General features: G+C 36.2%; 1 protein-coding gene across 1 annotated transcript in view; it reads right to left on the bottom strand.

Annotated features, from left to right (window-relative positions):
- Positions 1-14,434, bottom strand: part of Cftr (cystic fibrosis transmembrane conductance regulator) — a 142,348-nt gene that overhangs the window by 100,556 nt on the left and 27,358 nt on the right. The window contains exon 3 of the mRNA XM_026787509.1: positions 4,404-4,512. Within this exon, the coding sequence (XP_026643310.1) occupies positions 4,404-4,512 (109 nt within the window). The remainder of the gene's footprint in view (positions 1-4,403; positions 4,513-14,434) is intronic.

The raw sequence follows: 14,434 nt of genomic DNA, 5'->3' as shown, positions 1-14,434 counted from the left end.
ACAAGAGTTCCAATGGCCATACAATACCTAATAAGTGTATCTAATCAATAAATATTCGTTAAATAAAATTTATTAAATATAAAATTATTGTAAATTCCATTTGGAAATAAATGCTAATTGAAACCACTGCAGAATAAAAACAATGTGAGAATTTAAGTTAATGACTATTAAACCATAAAACTATACATGTCACAAGACAAAGAAAATGTAATGATTTATCTGGAAACTCCAGGAAAATATCCAATATAAAATAATTTAAGATAAACCAGGCGGTGGTGGCTCATGCGTTTAATCCCAGCACTCGGGAGGCAGAGACAGGCGGATCTCTGTGAGTTAGAGGCCAGCCTGGTCTACAAGAGCTAGTTCCAGACAGGAACCAAAAGCTACAGAGAAACCCTGTCTCAAAAAGTCAAAAAAATAATAATAATAATTTAAGACAAGCCAGGCCAACTAGAGTTACATAGTAAGATGCTTTCTTTAAAAAAATTTTAATTAATTAAAAATTAAGAGAATAAAGTTATAAGGCTAATAAAGTTTAGAGAGAATATTCTAGTATCAAATAGACAAACACACTAAGAATAATAGAATAAAGGGCCAATTTACATACATAAAAAGAAAAGTAAATGCATAGCGACTATATAAAAGCATAAATATTATACTAGTAAAAATAACTATATTTTTTCACTCAGAAATTTTAAAGATGATATATATCAAATGGTGGCAAAGTATTAACTTTCCTATCGTTATACTAGAAAATTAAGTTACATATTTTCTAGCGATATTTGTAAACTATGGAAGTTAGCTAGAAGTTACACCAGTGTATATCAAAGGACTACTTTCACACTAGCCATAATACAAAAATAATTTAAATATTCACTAACTTGTAATTTCATCTTATGTAATTTATTTCAAAAATTACAGTTCAATTAGAGGATTTATTAATTATGTAGAGAACATCTAATGAAATACAACAACATTTACAAATACATGAAGAACAGAAACAGACTTGTACACATTAGCTAAAGGAATGCTCACCCTATCTTTCATTAAGCAAATATTCTGATAGAAAATAAAGGGAGAACTATCAAATTATTTGGAGGTGGATACTTGTTACTCTGAAGATGAGTAAAAATTCCTTACTTTTCAAAAGCGATGCTGTGGACCTCAGTATCTGGTTGCAGCATCTAGGAAAGACAAATGGGGCAGGAGCTCTACACAGAGAAGCAATAATTACTTGAAATAGATCAGGCTTATGGAGTGTTCAGAATGCAAGTATCTGCTTTAGTCAGAGAAGCAGCCAGATATTGGGGCTCATGGGATGGGACGGAAAGATGAGAAATGAATCCTCGATAGCAGGCCTCCAGATTTGCTAAGAGCATTCATGTTGAAGGGAGCTATAAAAGTTAAAGTGCCCAAGGCAGAGCCTCTGCATGTTCAGAATTACCCCAAACACCCTTCCTTCAGTAGCAAGAGGCTTGGATTCAAAGGCTTGTGTTTGTCTAAATACAAGAGACAGATCCTCCTTTATAACAGTCTGAAGAATTTTTAAGAACTGTGACATTGTGAGTAGCAGGAATTCTTTAAGCCCTTTAACTTTCTGGGATGATTTAAGTTGAGCTAATATTTACTTCTGTGCAGGGAAGAACACAAGGAATCAAGAACACTTTAGAGAAAACACCTGTGAATTCTTGTAGCAACAACTGCTCTCTAGTGATCATATTCTGTCAATGGTACGTTTACTGGGTCCCTCTACTGAGCTTCCTTTAGATTACCCCTAGATTATCCTCAACTGACTCTCATACTCAAGTTTTCAATAGCCCACTGCTCTTCTGCACTGGAAGTCCTAAATATTAAAGACAATGTTATTTATCTGGCTGCTGAGTCAGATACAGAAAAAGCAAGTGCATAGTCAATGGGGACGTACCATAACTAATATGATTTAAAATTGCATCACTGTTGTAGAAATAAGGTTCTTTCTGATGGTATTTCCTTTTTCTTAATCTTTCACAGTTGAAAGTAAATTCTATAGTGCTTTTTTCTATCAGTATTGCAGCCAACAAAATCGTCCTTATCCCACAATGATCATGAGACCAAGAATAAACACATTCTTAATGTATGTCCCCTACATCTAGACAAGAATTACAGCAGTTCCCATAACCTTTGCTTACTTAATGGGAAGAAGCAATGTTCAGAGAGTACACTACGAACAATAGGGCAATGGCATCAGTTATTCGACAAGATAGAAACTCATGAAAATGGCTAAAATTTCTCCCACTCTCACTGCAAGTCCTTAAAAGAATAAAGAAAACAGAGGCTGGTAATAGCTGTAGAAATGAGAATACTGGGAAAGCTTGGTTAATAGCTACAAAATAACAGATGAAAGGAATACATTCTATTAAGGTGACTATAGTTAATAATATTTCAAAATAGCCAGCAGAGATGTTAATGATCTCGTCACAAAGAAATGATAGATGTTAGAGTGATTTCTATGTTAATTACTTCCAATAGGTCATGAAAGTCATATATTGAAATATATACTCTGTATATATTTATACACATTTGTATATGTCAAAATTTTTAAAATAAAAAATTAAGTTGAAAAAAACTAATAGATCAAATGCCTTGGAAGTTATACTTACCTAAATAAGATCTAGTTTTCAACATTTTTACAACTTTGAACTGTGTGGATACAGTAAGGCTTTGTTTGGCAGGGGAAGAGAGGAAGAGAGGGGTAAAGCAGCTTCAGCATCACTACACTGTTCCCTGTTCATGCTCATGCCTTCTTACTTTACACTCAGCTGCTCTCTCCCATCAGGACCTTTCCTTCACAGTCAGAAATTTGATCTTTAGCTTTAAGAGCTACGACAGGTCCAGAGAAACATGCCAGGATTCAGGTTAGCTCAGAAGCACTTTGAATCATTCATTCATAATTAATACATTGTGAATAACCTAGAGATTTTTCAGCTAGATATTTTTAATTTTGAAAGTTTTAATACTTCTTCATATTTACTACATTTCTCTGTTCTTAGATTCTACTCATTAGTTTATCTTGACTGAAAAGAGCTTCAAATTCTTTAGGTGTGCTCACTGATAAAAAATAACCTCAAAGATACCTTTAAAAGATAACTGATTATTCTTTCTCTCTCTGTCTATATGTGTGTGTATTTCATAAAACATATTATATTAGACAAAATTATATTGGTTTTATACATATAGATATTTAGAGATTTAACCATATATAATAGATTTATAATATATAATAATATAAAACATTATTTATTATATGTCAATATAATATATATAAATCTATTTATGTATAAATATGTAATGAGACTATAATATACATGAAATTACTTACAAAGAAATAATCATCTATGTACTTATATTCATGAAGAAGTGTGTGTGTGCAAGTGTGTCTGTATTGAGAAAAGTGCCAGAAGAATTTCTTCTAGAAGAAAACAGCATTAGAAAACATTCTGAGCCTAATTATAGCCAATTTTGTCAGTATAAATTGTTAATGAATCTTTCTTGGGCAGGATAAAGTAAAATTCTTTAAGTCGTATAGCTGTACATGAGTTCTTACAACACTTGAGGGAAGCCAAAGCCCTGCTAAGGTTAAAAGGCCAGAAGGAGTACAGCGCAATAACAATCCAATGGAACAGACAGCCACAGCATTACTGGCTGAGCTGTTAAAGCAGACGTATTGTATTCCCGTTGGTCATCCTTCTTTACAGGCTACAACCAAGCATTCAAAGTGACGTCCTGATGATGCAAAAAACAACACCCAAGTCAGTTTGGAGATCATCTGGGGAACACACCCAAAGTCAGTAAACATCACAAAGCCCGGGTTTCCAGGCTTGCTCTTTACAGTGATGACAACATAGTCTGCTGACAAATACATTCAAGTGTACCTCACTGTCTCATTTAAAAAGTTTGACTACTTTCTGGGAAACATTTCAATGTGTGTGTGTATGTAATATATATGTGTATATGTATATGCTCATATATATATATATATATATATAAAATTTCAAAATATCATAAACATCCCTCCACATAATTGACTGAACGGGGCCTTATTCTTGTCAAGGCATTGTCTTCTAATATTCTCTTTCTGAATACAGAAAAGTAATGTTGCCAGTAGTCTCATATACTATTAAGATGTTATGATCTGTATTCATAAAAGAGAAAAATTTTAAACAAGTAATTTGCTTTTCTGGATCCATATTAATTATGATCTGTAAATTGAAGCCTGCATTTCAAGGGTTTCCACTTAGTTTTAGGTGATCTGTACTTAGAGTTGTAATGGATTCTTAAGAGAACCCTTCATAATTCTATAAGCACACAACTACTTACTATATCTCAATAATATATGGCACTGAATTTACCAGTGAGAGTCTTACCCCTAGGTATAACAAGATTCCATAGAAGATGAATTTCCAAAAGAAGCATCGCCGAAGGGCGTTGATAAGCTTGGGATTCTTCTTTGACGCTTGTTCCCTGTCCCATTCTCTGCAAAGAATAAGAAAGTGGGATCAACGAGCTGCAGCTGCGAGTCTCTGAGTTGCTCTAGTTCCCTTCAAGATTCCATCCACAAGTATATGTGTTCAAGATTAACACAACACGATGACAGGATCAAACCTTGTGAAGTCTCTCCAGTGCCAGCTACTCAGTCAGATATCTGGCAGAATTTGATGCTCTTCCATGTAATCACTCTACAGAGCTTCATTACATGAAACTACCCAATTGTGTATGTTACGGAAACGTACTGGGCTTCTTCAGAGTGATGGCAAGGGTGAACAAATGACAGACCACACTTAGAATGCATTCGTGCTCAGAATAAGATGCAAAATTAGATATTCCAAGTTCCCTCGATCTCATGCTATTTATGTTTTTAACTGTCACAGATTTCACAATATTCAACTTTCAAACAAAATCACAAATTAAAAAAATCAGGCAGATTTTTTTGTTTTACATTTTTTTAACCTTTTACTTTCCTCCCTCCAATGCCTCCTCTGTCCCCCTCATCCTCATTCCTTCTCAAATCTATGTCTCTTTGTCTTTGATTGCAACATGTATTACTGTAACATATAAATGCAACCTTCTGAGTCCTTGTAGTGTTGTGTAACAGCGTAAACAAATACAGACAGATTCTAAAAATATATACAGCTTTAATGGGGAAATAGACTTACAGAACCACTGTTCCCAAGGAGACCTGGAAAGCAGAAGGGGCAGCTGGGAGCACACTCGCCAGATTTATAGGTAAACATTAGCCCGAGGCAAACACGCCCCCTAAGGGGCTGGACTTATCCCTACAGTGTTGCTTGTGCACATGATTTCAGGGATGACCCTTGGTATGGGATAGTCCATTAGGGAGCACACCTCTGGAAAGGACCATTTCTCTCTCAGTTACCTTTAGTTCTTTGTCTAGGGGTGTGGCTCATGGAAGAAGGGGCTGAGCACTTTAAGAGCCACATTGCCAGAAAGTGTACTGTCAGATGTGTCACCTAGAAATGACAGGGAAGCTACACCCATGATACTTCAACAATCTGGTTGCCTAAAACAGACCTAAACAATCACTACACCAATTGACATACTAATGAAAGGGGACCATCGGGTGAATGTTTTAATGATTTAATAAAAGAAAAATCTATTTGGATTTTTTTCTTTTGATTTTTTTTCTTTTTTTTATTAAAAAAAAATTTCCGCCTCCTCCCAGCCTCCCGTTTCCCTCCCCCTCCTCCCACCGTTCTCCCCCTTCCCCCCACTCCTCTCCCCCTCCCTCTTCAGTCTGAAGAGCAGTCAGGGTTCCCTGCCCTGTGGAAAATCCAAGGTCCTCCCCGCCTCCATCCAGGTCTAGAAAGGTGAGCATCCAAACAGGCTAGGCTCCCAAAAAGCCAGAACATGAAGTAGGATCAAAACCCTGTGCCATTGTCCTTGGCTTCTCATCAGCCCTCATTGTCCACCATGTTCAGAGAGTCTGGTTTTATCCCATGCTTATTCAGTCCCAGTCCAGCTGGCCTTGGTGAGCTCCCAATAGATCAGCTCCACTGTCTCAGTGGGTGGGTGCGCCCCTCGCGGTCCTGACTTCCTTGCTCATCTTCTCCCTCCTTCTGCTCCTCATTGGGACCTTGGGAGCTCATTCTGGTGCTCCAATGTGGGTCTCTGACTCTATCTCCATTAGATTTTTAAAGAAAAAGCATGAAAATATCATCATTAAACTTCAGCATCTAACTACTGAAATCATTTAATAGTCTGTAAGTCTTTGAAAATAGAGCAGAATAAAAATATGTTTTATAGCAACTAATTAATAGGTACTAAATTGTATTGACAAAGTAGCTGAAGTGTAACAGTTGAGTTTTATTTTCAGTACTTCTGGAGCATCAGCTGGTTGTTTTAGGTTGTTGCCATTGCTGTTTATTAAGAAAAGCACTTTTTAATTTTTTCAATGAAATAAAAACTGTCTCAGTGTTGCCTTCATCTTAATTTTCAAGTTGTTCTGAGATAGAAAAAATCCATGAATCACAGAAGAACTGAATACTTAAAGGCCATTCCACCAATGGCTATTACTATTATTAAGTTGTAATAACTAAATCTGGTTTGATATTACTTTAGAGGAAGAAAACACAACTGATTTTGATGAAAAGCTTGTCAGTCTCAATATATGCACCATGACTTCCCTGAGAAACTTGCATTATAATGGCAGCCTATCCATAAAGTGAAGCCAACCCATGGTCCTCTTCATTCACATACATGAAGCCTGTTTATCTGTGATACTTAGTGAATCAAAATAGGGAACAAAAATAAGTATATAGCAACAGCACATTCTCCATGCAAGAAACAGGGCTCATTAAAAATTCTCATTTATACTTCAATTAGAACTTAGTGATCAACTGTCTAGGAAATGCAGAAAAGGGATTGCCCATAAACCAAGCCAATGGTTTCAAGATAAAGATACCAATAACAGTGAAGTAACAAGTACAAAAAAAAAGTCACAGTTGGTAAGTAAGAAGTCTCTGGAATCCATCATCAATGCAGTTTTAGGAACATAGTCAAAATAGAAATTATAATTCAATAGCTGAGATAAAAATGGATGATAAACAAGTGAAGACCAGAGCACCAAAGAATTGTCAGCTATGAAATGGGAGGATGTGGTGACTTGATAGAAATGAAAGCTGTTGTTTTAATTAGTGAAATTTGAATAATTTGTAGCTATCGAAGAGGAATTAGCAACAAAAGAAGATGGTATTGATCCAGCAGTACAACAGGCTTAATGAGGGCAAAGAGCTCTAGACTTACGAAACTCAAAAGTTGGTAAGGAACATAGAGTGGGCGTGGGGTTTTCATACTACAATGATACAGATTATTCAGTTTCATGGCCACAAAAGTGAATCAGAGGAGTCAAGGTACTTCTAGCAACAAACTAAAAACTTGGACCACTTCCCAAGGGTGCAAAGGAGTAGTTTCAATAAACTTCTAACAAAAACTAAGATGAAGAGATATAAACTTATAGCAACAATTATAAATTATAGAATTTGTTATTAGAATGTATATCTCTGTTCTGAGACATGTTGAATTAAAACAAAACAGATGTATTTTATAAATTTGGGAATAAAAGAAAAATTAGAGTGAAGATGGAAGGGGTGAGGGAGGGGAATGATGGAGGGAAGGGAGAAGGAGGGAGGAGAAGAAAGAAGGGAGAAGATAGGTGGGGAAAAGAAGGAAGAGTTATCATTTTTGTGGCATAGAAAGGTATAAGCCTAGAGCTCTGAGATGTCCACCTGAGAAGGATGTTAGTCTAAGAAAATAAGCCAGCACAGGGCACACACCACAGAAGATAACTGTGCCCTAAGACTCGTTGACTCCTTGGGCTAGTTCTCTACCTAGACATTCACCTAGTTTAGGTTTCATGAGCTATTAAATGTCCTCTTTTTAGTTGATAAACCTAGTTGATCGGGCTTCTGTCACTCACAATGGTCCCAACCAATACTCAGAAAGGGGAATTATGATAAATTCACTGGAACTGAATTGCATAGCTTCATCATTCAGTGGTTGCCAAATTATATTATCTTTAAGTTGTGAGTTGCTTTTCCGTAGGCTGAAGATAATTATGGTTTTCTTCCAGAGTGGTCAAGATGAGAAATTATGCTTGATATGTGATGGATCATGAAAAATTATGAAAAGTTTAAATTTTTTGACAGTCAGTAGGTTTCTGTAAAGTCTAATGGCATTCACACATTCAGATCTTCAAGGTGACACTCCAAGTGCTCACCACCAGCAAACTACACAAGACCTGACTACAGGTTGCAGGGATTTTGCTCCATGTGCCCAGACAACACATCTTTGTGCAGTAAGCAGAGAAGTCGGTTACCATTTCTTAGTCCCTTAGTCCACCTCCTAGCCCAAAGTTTTCTGCAGCAGCCTGACAAAAGGAAACGGCATTCTCAGCCCCACTGAGACTTAGTCTTCTCATGGACATTGTAGATGCCTTCACTGGAAAATGGTGGCATAGATGTAAAAGAGGAAGGAACACAACAAACCACTTAAATGTCTAAGTTCCAACACAGAAACAAAATCAACATAAAAAGATACCTTGTTTCCTCCCCAAATTACTGATCCCATGATAATGGCACCCAAAAAAGAAAACATGGAAAATTATAATTATATTCAAACAACTAATAAAAGACATAAATATGCTACAAAAGATCAAAGGGATTAATGAAATAAAGAAGTCAATACAAGACATAATAATAGAATAATATCTATAATAATAATAATGATAATAATAATAATAGAATTGCTGAGAGGAAAAAATCCCAACTAAAAATGAAAGAAAAATTACTAATACAAATATAAATCTGAGTATGAAGTCTCAAAAGTAGACTAAATCATGTAGAAAATAGAGAATTGAGGCTCAAGATAAGATACAGGAATTGAATTACTCAGTAAAGTAAGCAATGAATCTTAAAAATAAATATGACCATAATGTATGAAACCTCTGGAGTTCCATAGTGAAGACTTTGTAAATATTGTAAATAAAACCATATAAAAAAATTTGCCAAACCTAGGTACAATTTACCTATCTAGGTACAAGAGGCTTTACAGAATACCAAATAGACAGGGCCACAAAAGAATTCTCACCACATATTATAGTTAAAACATTAAACATTAAAACAAACAGGATAAAAGAGGGTGAAAGAAAAAAAATGTCAAGTCACTTCTAAGGGCTGGGCCATCAGAGTATTCAACAGTTAACTTTTCTTTTAAGAATGTAGTTATTTTTTACATTTTAAATTAAAATATACTTATATCAATTTGCTCTTTCTTCTCTCCTGCCCCTCAAGTCCCTTTCATCCAATTCTCTCCATGACCCTATACTTCACTCCCAAATTAGTAGCCTTGCCCTCCCAAATTATTGTTTCTTCTAAATCCAGAAAGACTTGGGAAAGTATATTCCAAGTTTTAAAGCATAATTGAAAACTCACACTATTATATCCAGCAAAATTCTATTAAAATTTAAAGAGAAATAAATCCTTCCCATAATAAAAAATATTTAAGGAATTTATGAGCACCAAGCCAACTCTACAGAGGATACCGGAAGGAATACTAGAGTCTGAAATCAAAATAAACAGAGCTCACAAGAAGTCACAGGGAACAAAGAATTTCAAGCAGTTAATCAAAAGAGGTCTAAAAAACACCGTAAAACAACAAAATGACAGATATTAATAAATACCTTTTAATAAAAACTGTTAATAGTCTCAACTACTCAATAGAAAGATACAGGCTATCGGCTAAGATTAGCAAACAGGATCCATCCTTTTTCTGCCTCCAAGCAGCAGACATCACAGTCAGCAACAGACACTGGCTTTGGATGATATCCTGAAAAAGTTATTCTAAGCAGAGAGAACTAAGAAACAAGCAGGCATACATAGTCTAACACCCGACAAGATAAACTTCAAAACTACTCAAAAGAGACAAGGAGAGTGACAATTCACACCCATTAAAAAAACAGCCCATTAAGAGGATATCACACTGGAACACTGGACTGAGCTCCCAAAGTCCCAATGAGGATTAGAAGGAGTGAGATGAGCAAGGAAGTCAGGACCACGAGGGGTGCACCCACCCACGGAGACAGTGGGGCTGATCTATTGGGAGCTCACCAAGGCCAGCTGGATTGTGACTGAAAAAGCAGGGGATAAACCCGGACTCTCTGAATATGGCGGACAATAAGGGTTGCTGAGAAGCCAAGGACAATGGCACTGGGTTTTGATCCTACTTCTTGTTCTGGCTTTGTGGGGGCCTAGCCAGTTTGGATGTTCACCTTCCTAGACCAGGATGGAGGGGGGAGGACTTTGGACTTTCCATAGGGCAGGGAACCCTGACTGCTCTTCAGACTTGAGGGGTGGGGGGAGGGCGGGAAGAGTGGGAGGCTGGGAGGAGGCGGAAATTTTTTTTTCTCAATAAAAAAAAAAGAAAAAGAAAAAAAAGAGGATATCACATTTAGATATTACAATTCTAAATTCATACATATCAAACAGAAGCACACCTAGTCTCTTTAAGGAAAAAAAAAAGAATGATTTCAAAAATCAGTTTCACCAATAGACAGGTCATCTAGACAAAAAAAAAAAATGAACAGAGGAACTTTGGAGTTAAAATGGCATCATAAATCAAATAGACCTAACAGACAACTACAAGTTAAACCATAAGCTCTAAAACAAATGAATAATTTGTGGATGTATAGTCTCTGTAAAGTTAAATGAAGATTAAGTAAATAATTTAAACTACTCCATAACAGTCGATGAGAGAGTAGTAATTAAAAATTCCCCCCAAAACAGAGCATAGAATTCTACTAGACCTTTAAAGAATTAATACCAATATTCCTCAAACTGTTCCAGAAAATAGAAAAGGAATGTTTACAGTTATTTCTACAAAACCTTTATTACTCAATCTCAGAAAACAACCCAACAAAAATGAGAATTATAGACCTGTCCTATTGATGAATACAAATGTAAAAATTCTTAAAAACAACTTGTAAAACAAATTCAAGAGTATATATAAAAAATCAACTATAACAATTAAGTCAGCTTCATCACAATGATACAAGGATCAGTAAACTTGAATCAGTAAACGCAATATGCCAAAAAATTACAGCCATGGACAAAAATTACATAAATAAATTCCAACATCCTTCATGAAGTCCTAGAGAATTTGGGGATACATGGGACATATGTCAACATCATATGGGAAATATACAACAAGCCCATATTCACAGGTAAATGGAGAAAACTCAAAGCATTTCTGCTAAAGTTGGGAAGATAGGCTGTCCACCCCGCCCTTTCCACTACTGTTCACTATAGTCTACTGCAAAAGTAGTAGATAAAGTGGATATAAGCAGGAAAGGGATAAGTCAGAGTATTCTTAATTTTTAAATTGTATGATTCTATCCATAAAACACCACAAATAATCTACCAGAAAACTCCCACAGGTGATGAACATGTTCAGCAAAATAGCAGGATACAAAATTAATACACAAAAATAATCAACAGCCTTCCTACAGAAATGGCATGCTCACAAAGAAATGAGGGAAACTGTTCCATTCACAACAGCCTCAAAAATAATTTTTGAATAAATCTAACCAAAGAAGTGAATTGTACAATGAAAAATTAAGACATCAACAAAAAATAAGATAACAGAAGATGGTATCTTTCATACTTATTAATTGGTAGAACTGATATTATGAAAATGGCCATTGTATCAAAAGCAGTCTATAGAATGCATGAAATTATCAAGACCCAGAGCAATACTTCACAGAAATTGAAAAAAATAACTTGAAACACAAAATACATAAGCAAAAACATCACTGTAAAAGTCTCCTAAAATATATATATACATATAAATAAGAGGCATAATGCCTCTCTTAAAGCCATAGGCTAGCAAATAAAAATACCGGTGCCAGGTATTAGTTCTATCGCTAGTTTTTGGTCACTGGGTTCTCATAGACCTCCCCCCAAACATTAGAGGTGATAAATTGTCAAAGTTCTTGGTTAGCTTCCAGAATTTGATGGTTAAGACTCTACTGCTGAAGTCACCACATACTTGAGTCATAAGATGTCGAAGAATCAATCAGGTACCAACATGGAAGCTTCATCCTTACCGGCTAGTGATCATAGTACCGAAAGTTCTATGTATGCTACTAGAGGAGAAATGTAACAGTCATACTAATTTGCAAATCATGTGATCTACAATGAAGACTAGCTTTGGAAATATATACCCAAGAATTGGATAATGACATGAATGATATTGGGTTAATCAACCCCTTTCTGATTAATTGAAGCTGTATTTTACAAGATACAAGTTATGTCTGTTATCATTAACTGTGCTATATCATAGTCCTAGAGGAGAACCTAATTGTTCTGCTGATTATTCAGAATAAGCTGAACAATTATTCTGTTAAGTGGTCATAGTATTAACCTGCTGCCTAAGTTCTTATCTTTATAACCATTAGTGGCTATCTCAACCCTCATAAAATAAGCAGGAGGCAGCAGATAATTTAGAGATCAACTGATCAGTATGTAGAGATTAAGTGACTGTGGAGTCCTCAGCTCTAAATGGGACACCAATCTGGTCAGAGATCATCAGGGAAGTGGATGTGGGTTGATTTTAAGAGCAACAGTTACTGGACATCTCTAGCAAAATAGTTTGTGCTGTCAGTATTTGCTGGATATGACAGCACAGTTGCACATATGAACTCAAAGCAGTTACAACTACATGTACAAGACCTGCACAAGAACAAATCAGATAATCTCAGCATGGGGGGAGGGGCTCATGAAGTCCCACCCCTACCTGGGGAGCTACCGGTTGTTGGTGGAGAATCACTTTTCTTCAGGGAAGAAGAAGCCACCAATGAACCAGTGTATGTTCTTATGCCCATCCACATACTGGCCGCACTAAGTCGAGTCAGTAAGTTTTAAAAGAGTACATGGCAGTTGGGAGCTAAAGGAGGTAGGGAGGATAGGCCAGGAATCAGATACAAGGGCACAAGAGATGGACTTGACAAAAACATTTAAGTATAAAATTCTCAACAACAACAAAAAAAAAAAACAAAACTAAAAAGAAGAATACATACTTTACTTAAAGAATCCTAATATATTTTTTAACATCAGAAAGTTAAACTACTTCTACTTTATACACTTATAATAGAAACCAGTATTTTAGAATGTTCAGCCAACATATAGGTTTTGATTAACATAATTGTTTTAGTTACTTTTTATACCGCTATGCCAAGGCATCATGACCAAGGCTACTTACAGAAGAAAGTATTCATGGGGGCTTAGAGTTTGAGAATTAAGTTCATGATCATCATGGTGGGGAGCTTAGCAGCAGACAGACAAACTCAGTGCTGGAGCAGCTGAGAGCTTACATCATCAGAAGCATCCATGAGGCAGAGAGAGCAATTTTAGAATATCATCTGCCTTTGAAACCTTAAAGGTCACATCTCCTAATCCTTCCCCAAAAGACTCAACAACTGGAAACCAAGTAATCAAATATATGAGCCAGTGGGGGTTACTGTCATTCAGGCCACCATAATAATAAACATTTTCAATTAAAAATATTTTGAAAGTAAGCCAGTCATGTTGGCACATTCCTATAGTACCAGGACTTGAGACACTGAGGCAAAAAGAAGATGGCTTTGAGGCCATCCTGGGTGGGTAGTGAGATTAAGGCTAGCTTGGGCTAAAAACAAGATCTTGTCTCAAAAGACAGGTTAATGTTGGAGGAGGTCTGTTTGTTGGTTCCCGACCGCCCAGCTAGCTTAGACCCAAAATAATCACACAGAAACTGTATTTATTAAATCACTGCTTAGCCCACTAGCTCTAGATTCTTATTGGCTAACTCTTATATCTTAGTTTAACCCATCTCCAATAATCTGTGTATCGCCACCTGGCAGTGGTTTACCAGCAAAATTTCGGCATGTCTGACTTTGGTGGCAGCTCCATGGTGGCTCTCTCCCTGCTTTCCTTCTCCCAGCATTCAGTCCAGTTCTCCCCATCTACCTAAGTTCTGCCCTATTAACAGGCCAAGTTTCTTTATTCACTAACCAATTAGAACAACACACAGACAGAAGGACCTCCCTCACTAGGTTAAGAATGTATCTTATTGTTAGAGTCCTTGTCAAGCGAGGAGACGCCCCTGAATTCCATCCCTATTGCTACAAATATTTTAGAAACAAATTATTTACTTTACAATGATTTTATTTTAGTCTTTCCAAATATTCCTTTATGTTTCTTAAAGTAAATTCTCAGACTATACATCATTTATTTTAATACAAGAAGCCATTTCTTTTTTTTTCTTAAATTTATTTATTTAATTAAGGATTTCTGCCTCCTCCCTGCCACCGCCTCCCATTTCCCTCCCCCTCCCCCGATCAAGTCCC

The sequence above is a fragment of the Microtus ochrogaster genome, linkage group LG10 (genome assembly GCF_000317375.1).
Source record: "Microtus ochrogaster isolate Prairie Vole_2 linkage group LG10, MicOch1.0, whole genome shotgun sequence".
In the NCBI taxonomy this organism is placed as follows: domain Eukaryota; kingdom Metazoa; phylum Chordata; class Mammalia; order Rodentia; family Cricetidae; genus Microtus; species Microtus ochrogaster.
Note: the sequence above shows the minus strand (reverse complement) of the source record. Positions and strands in the feature narration are given on the sequence as shown.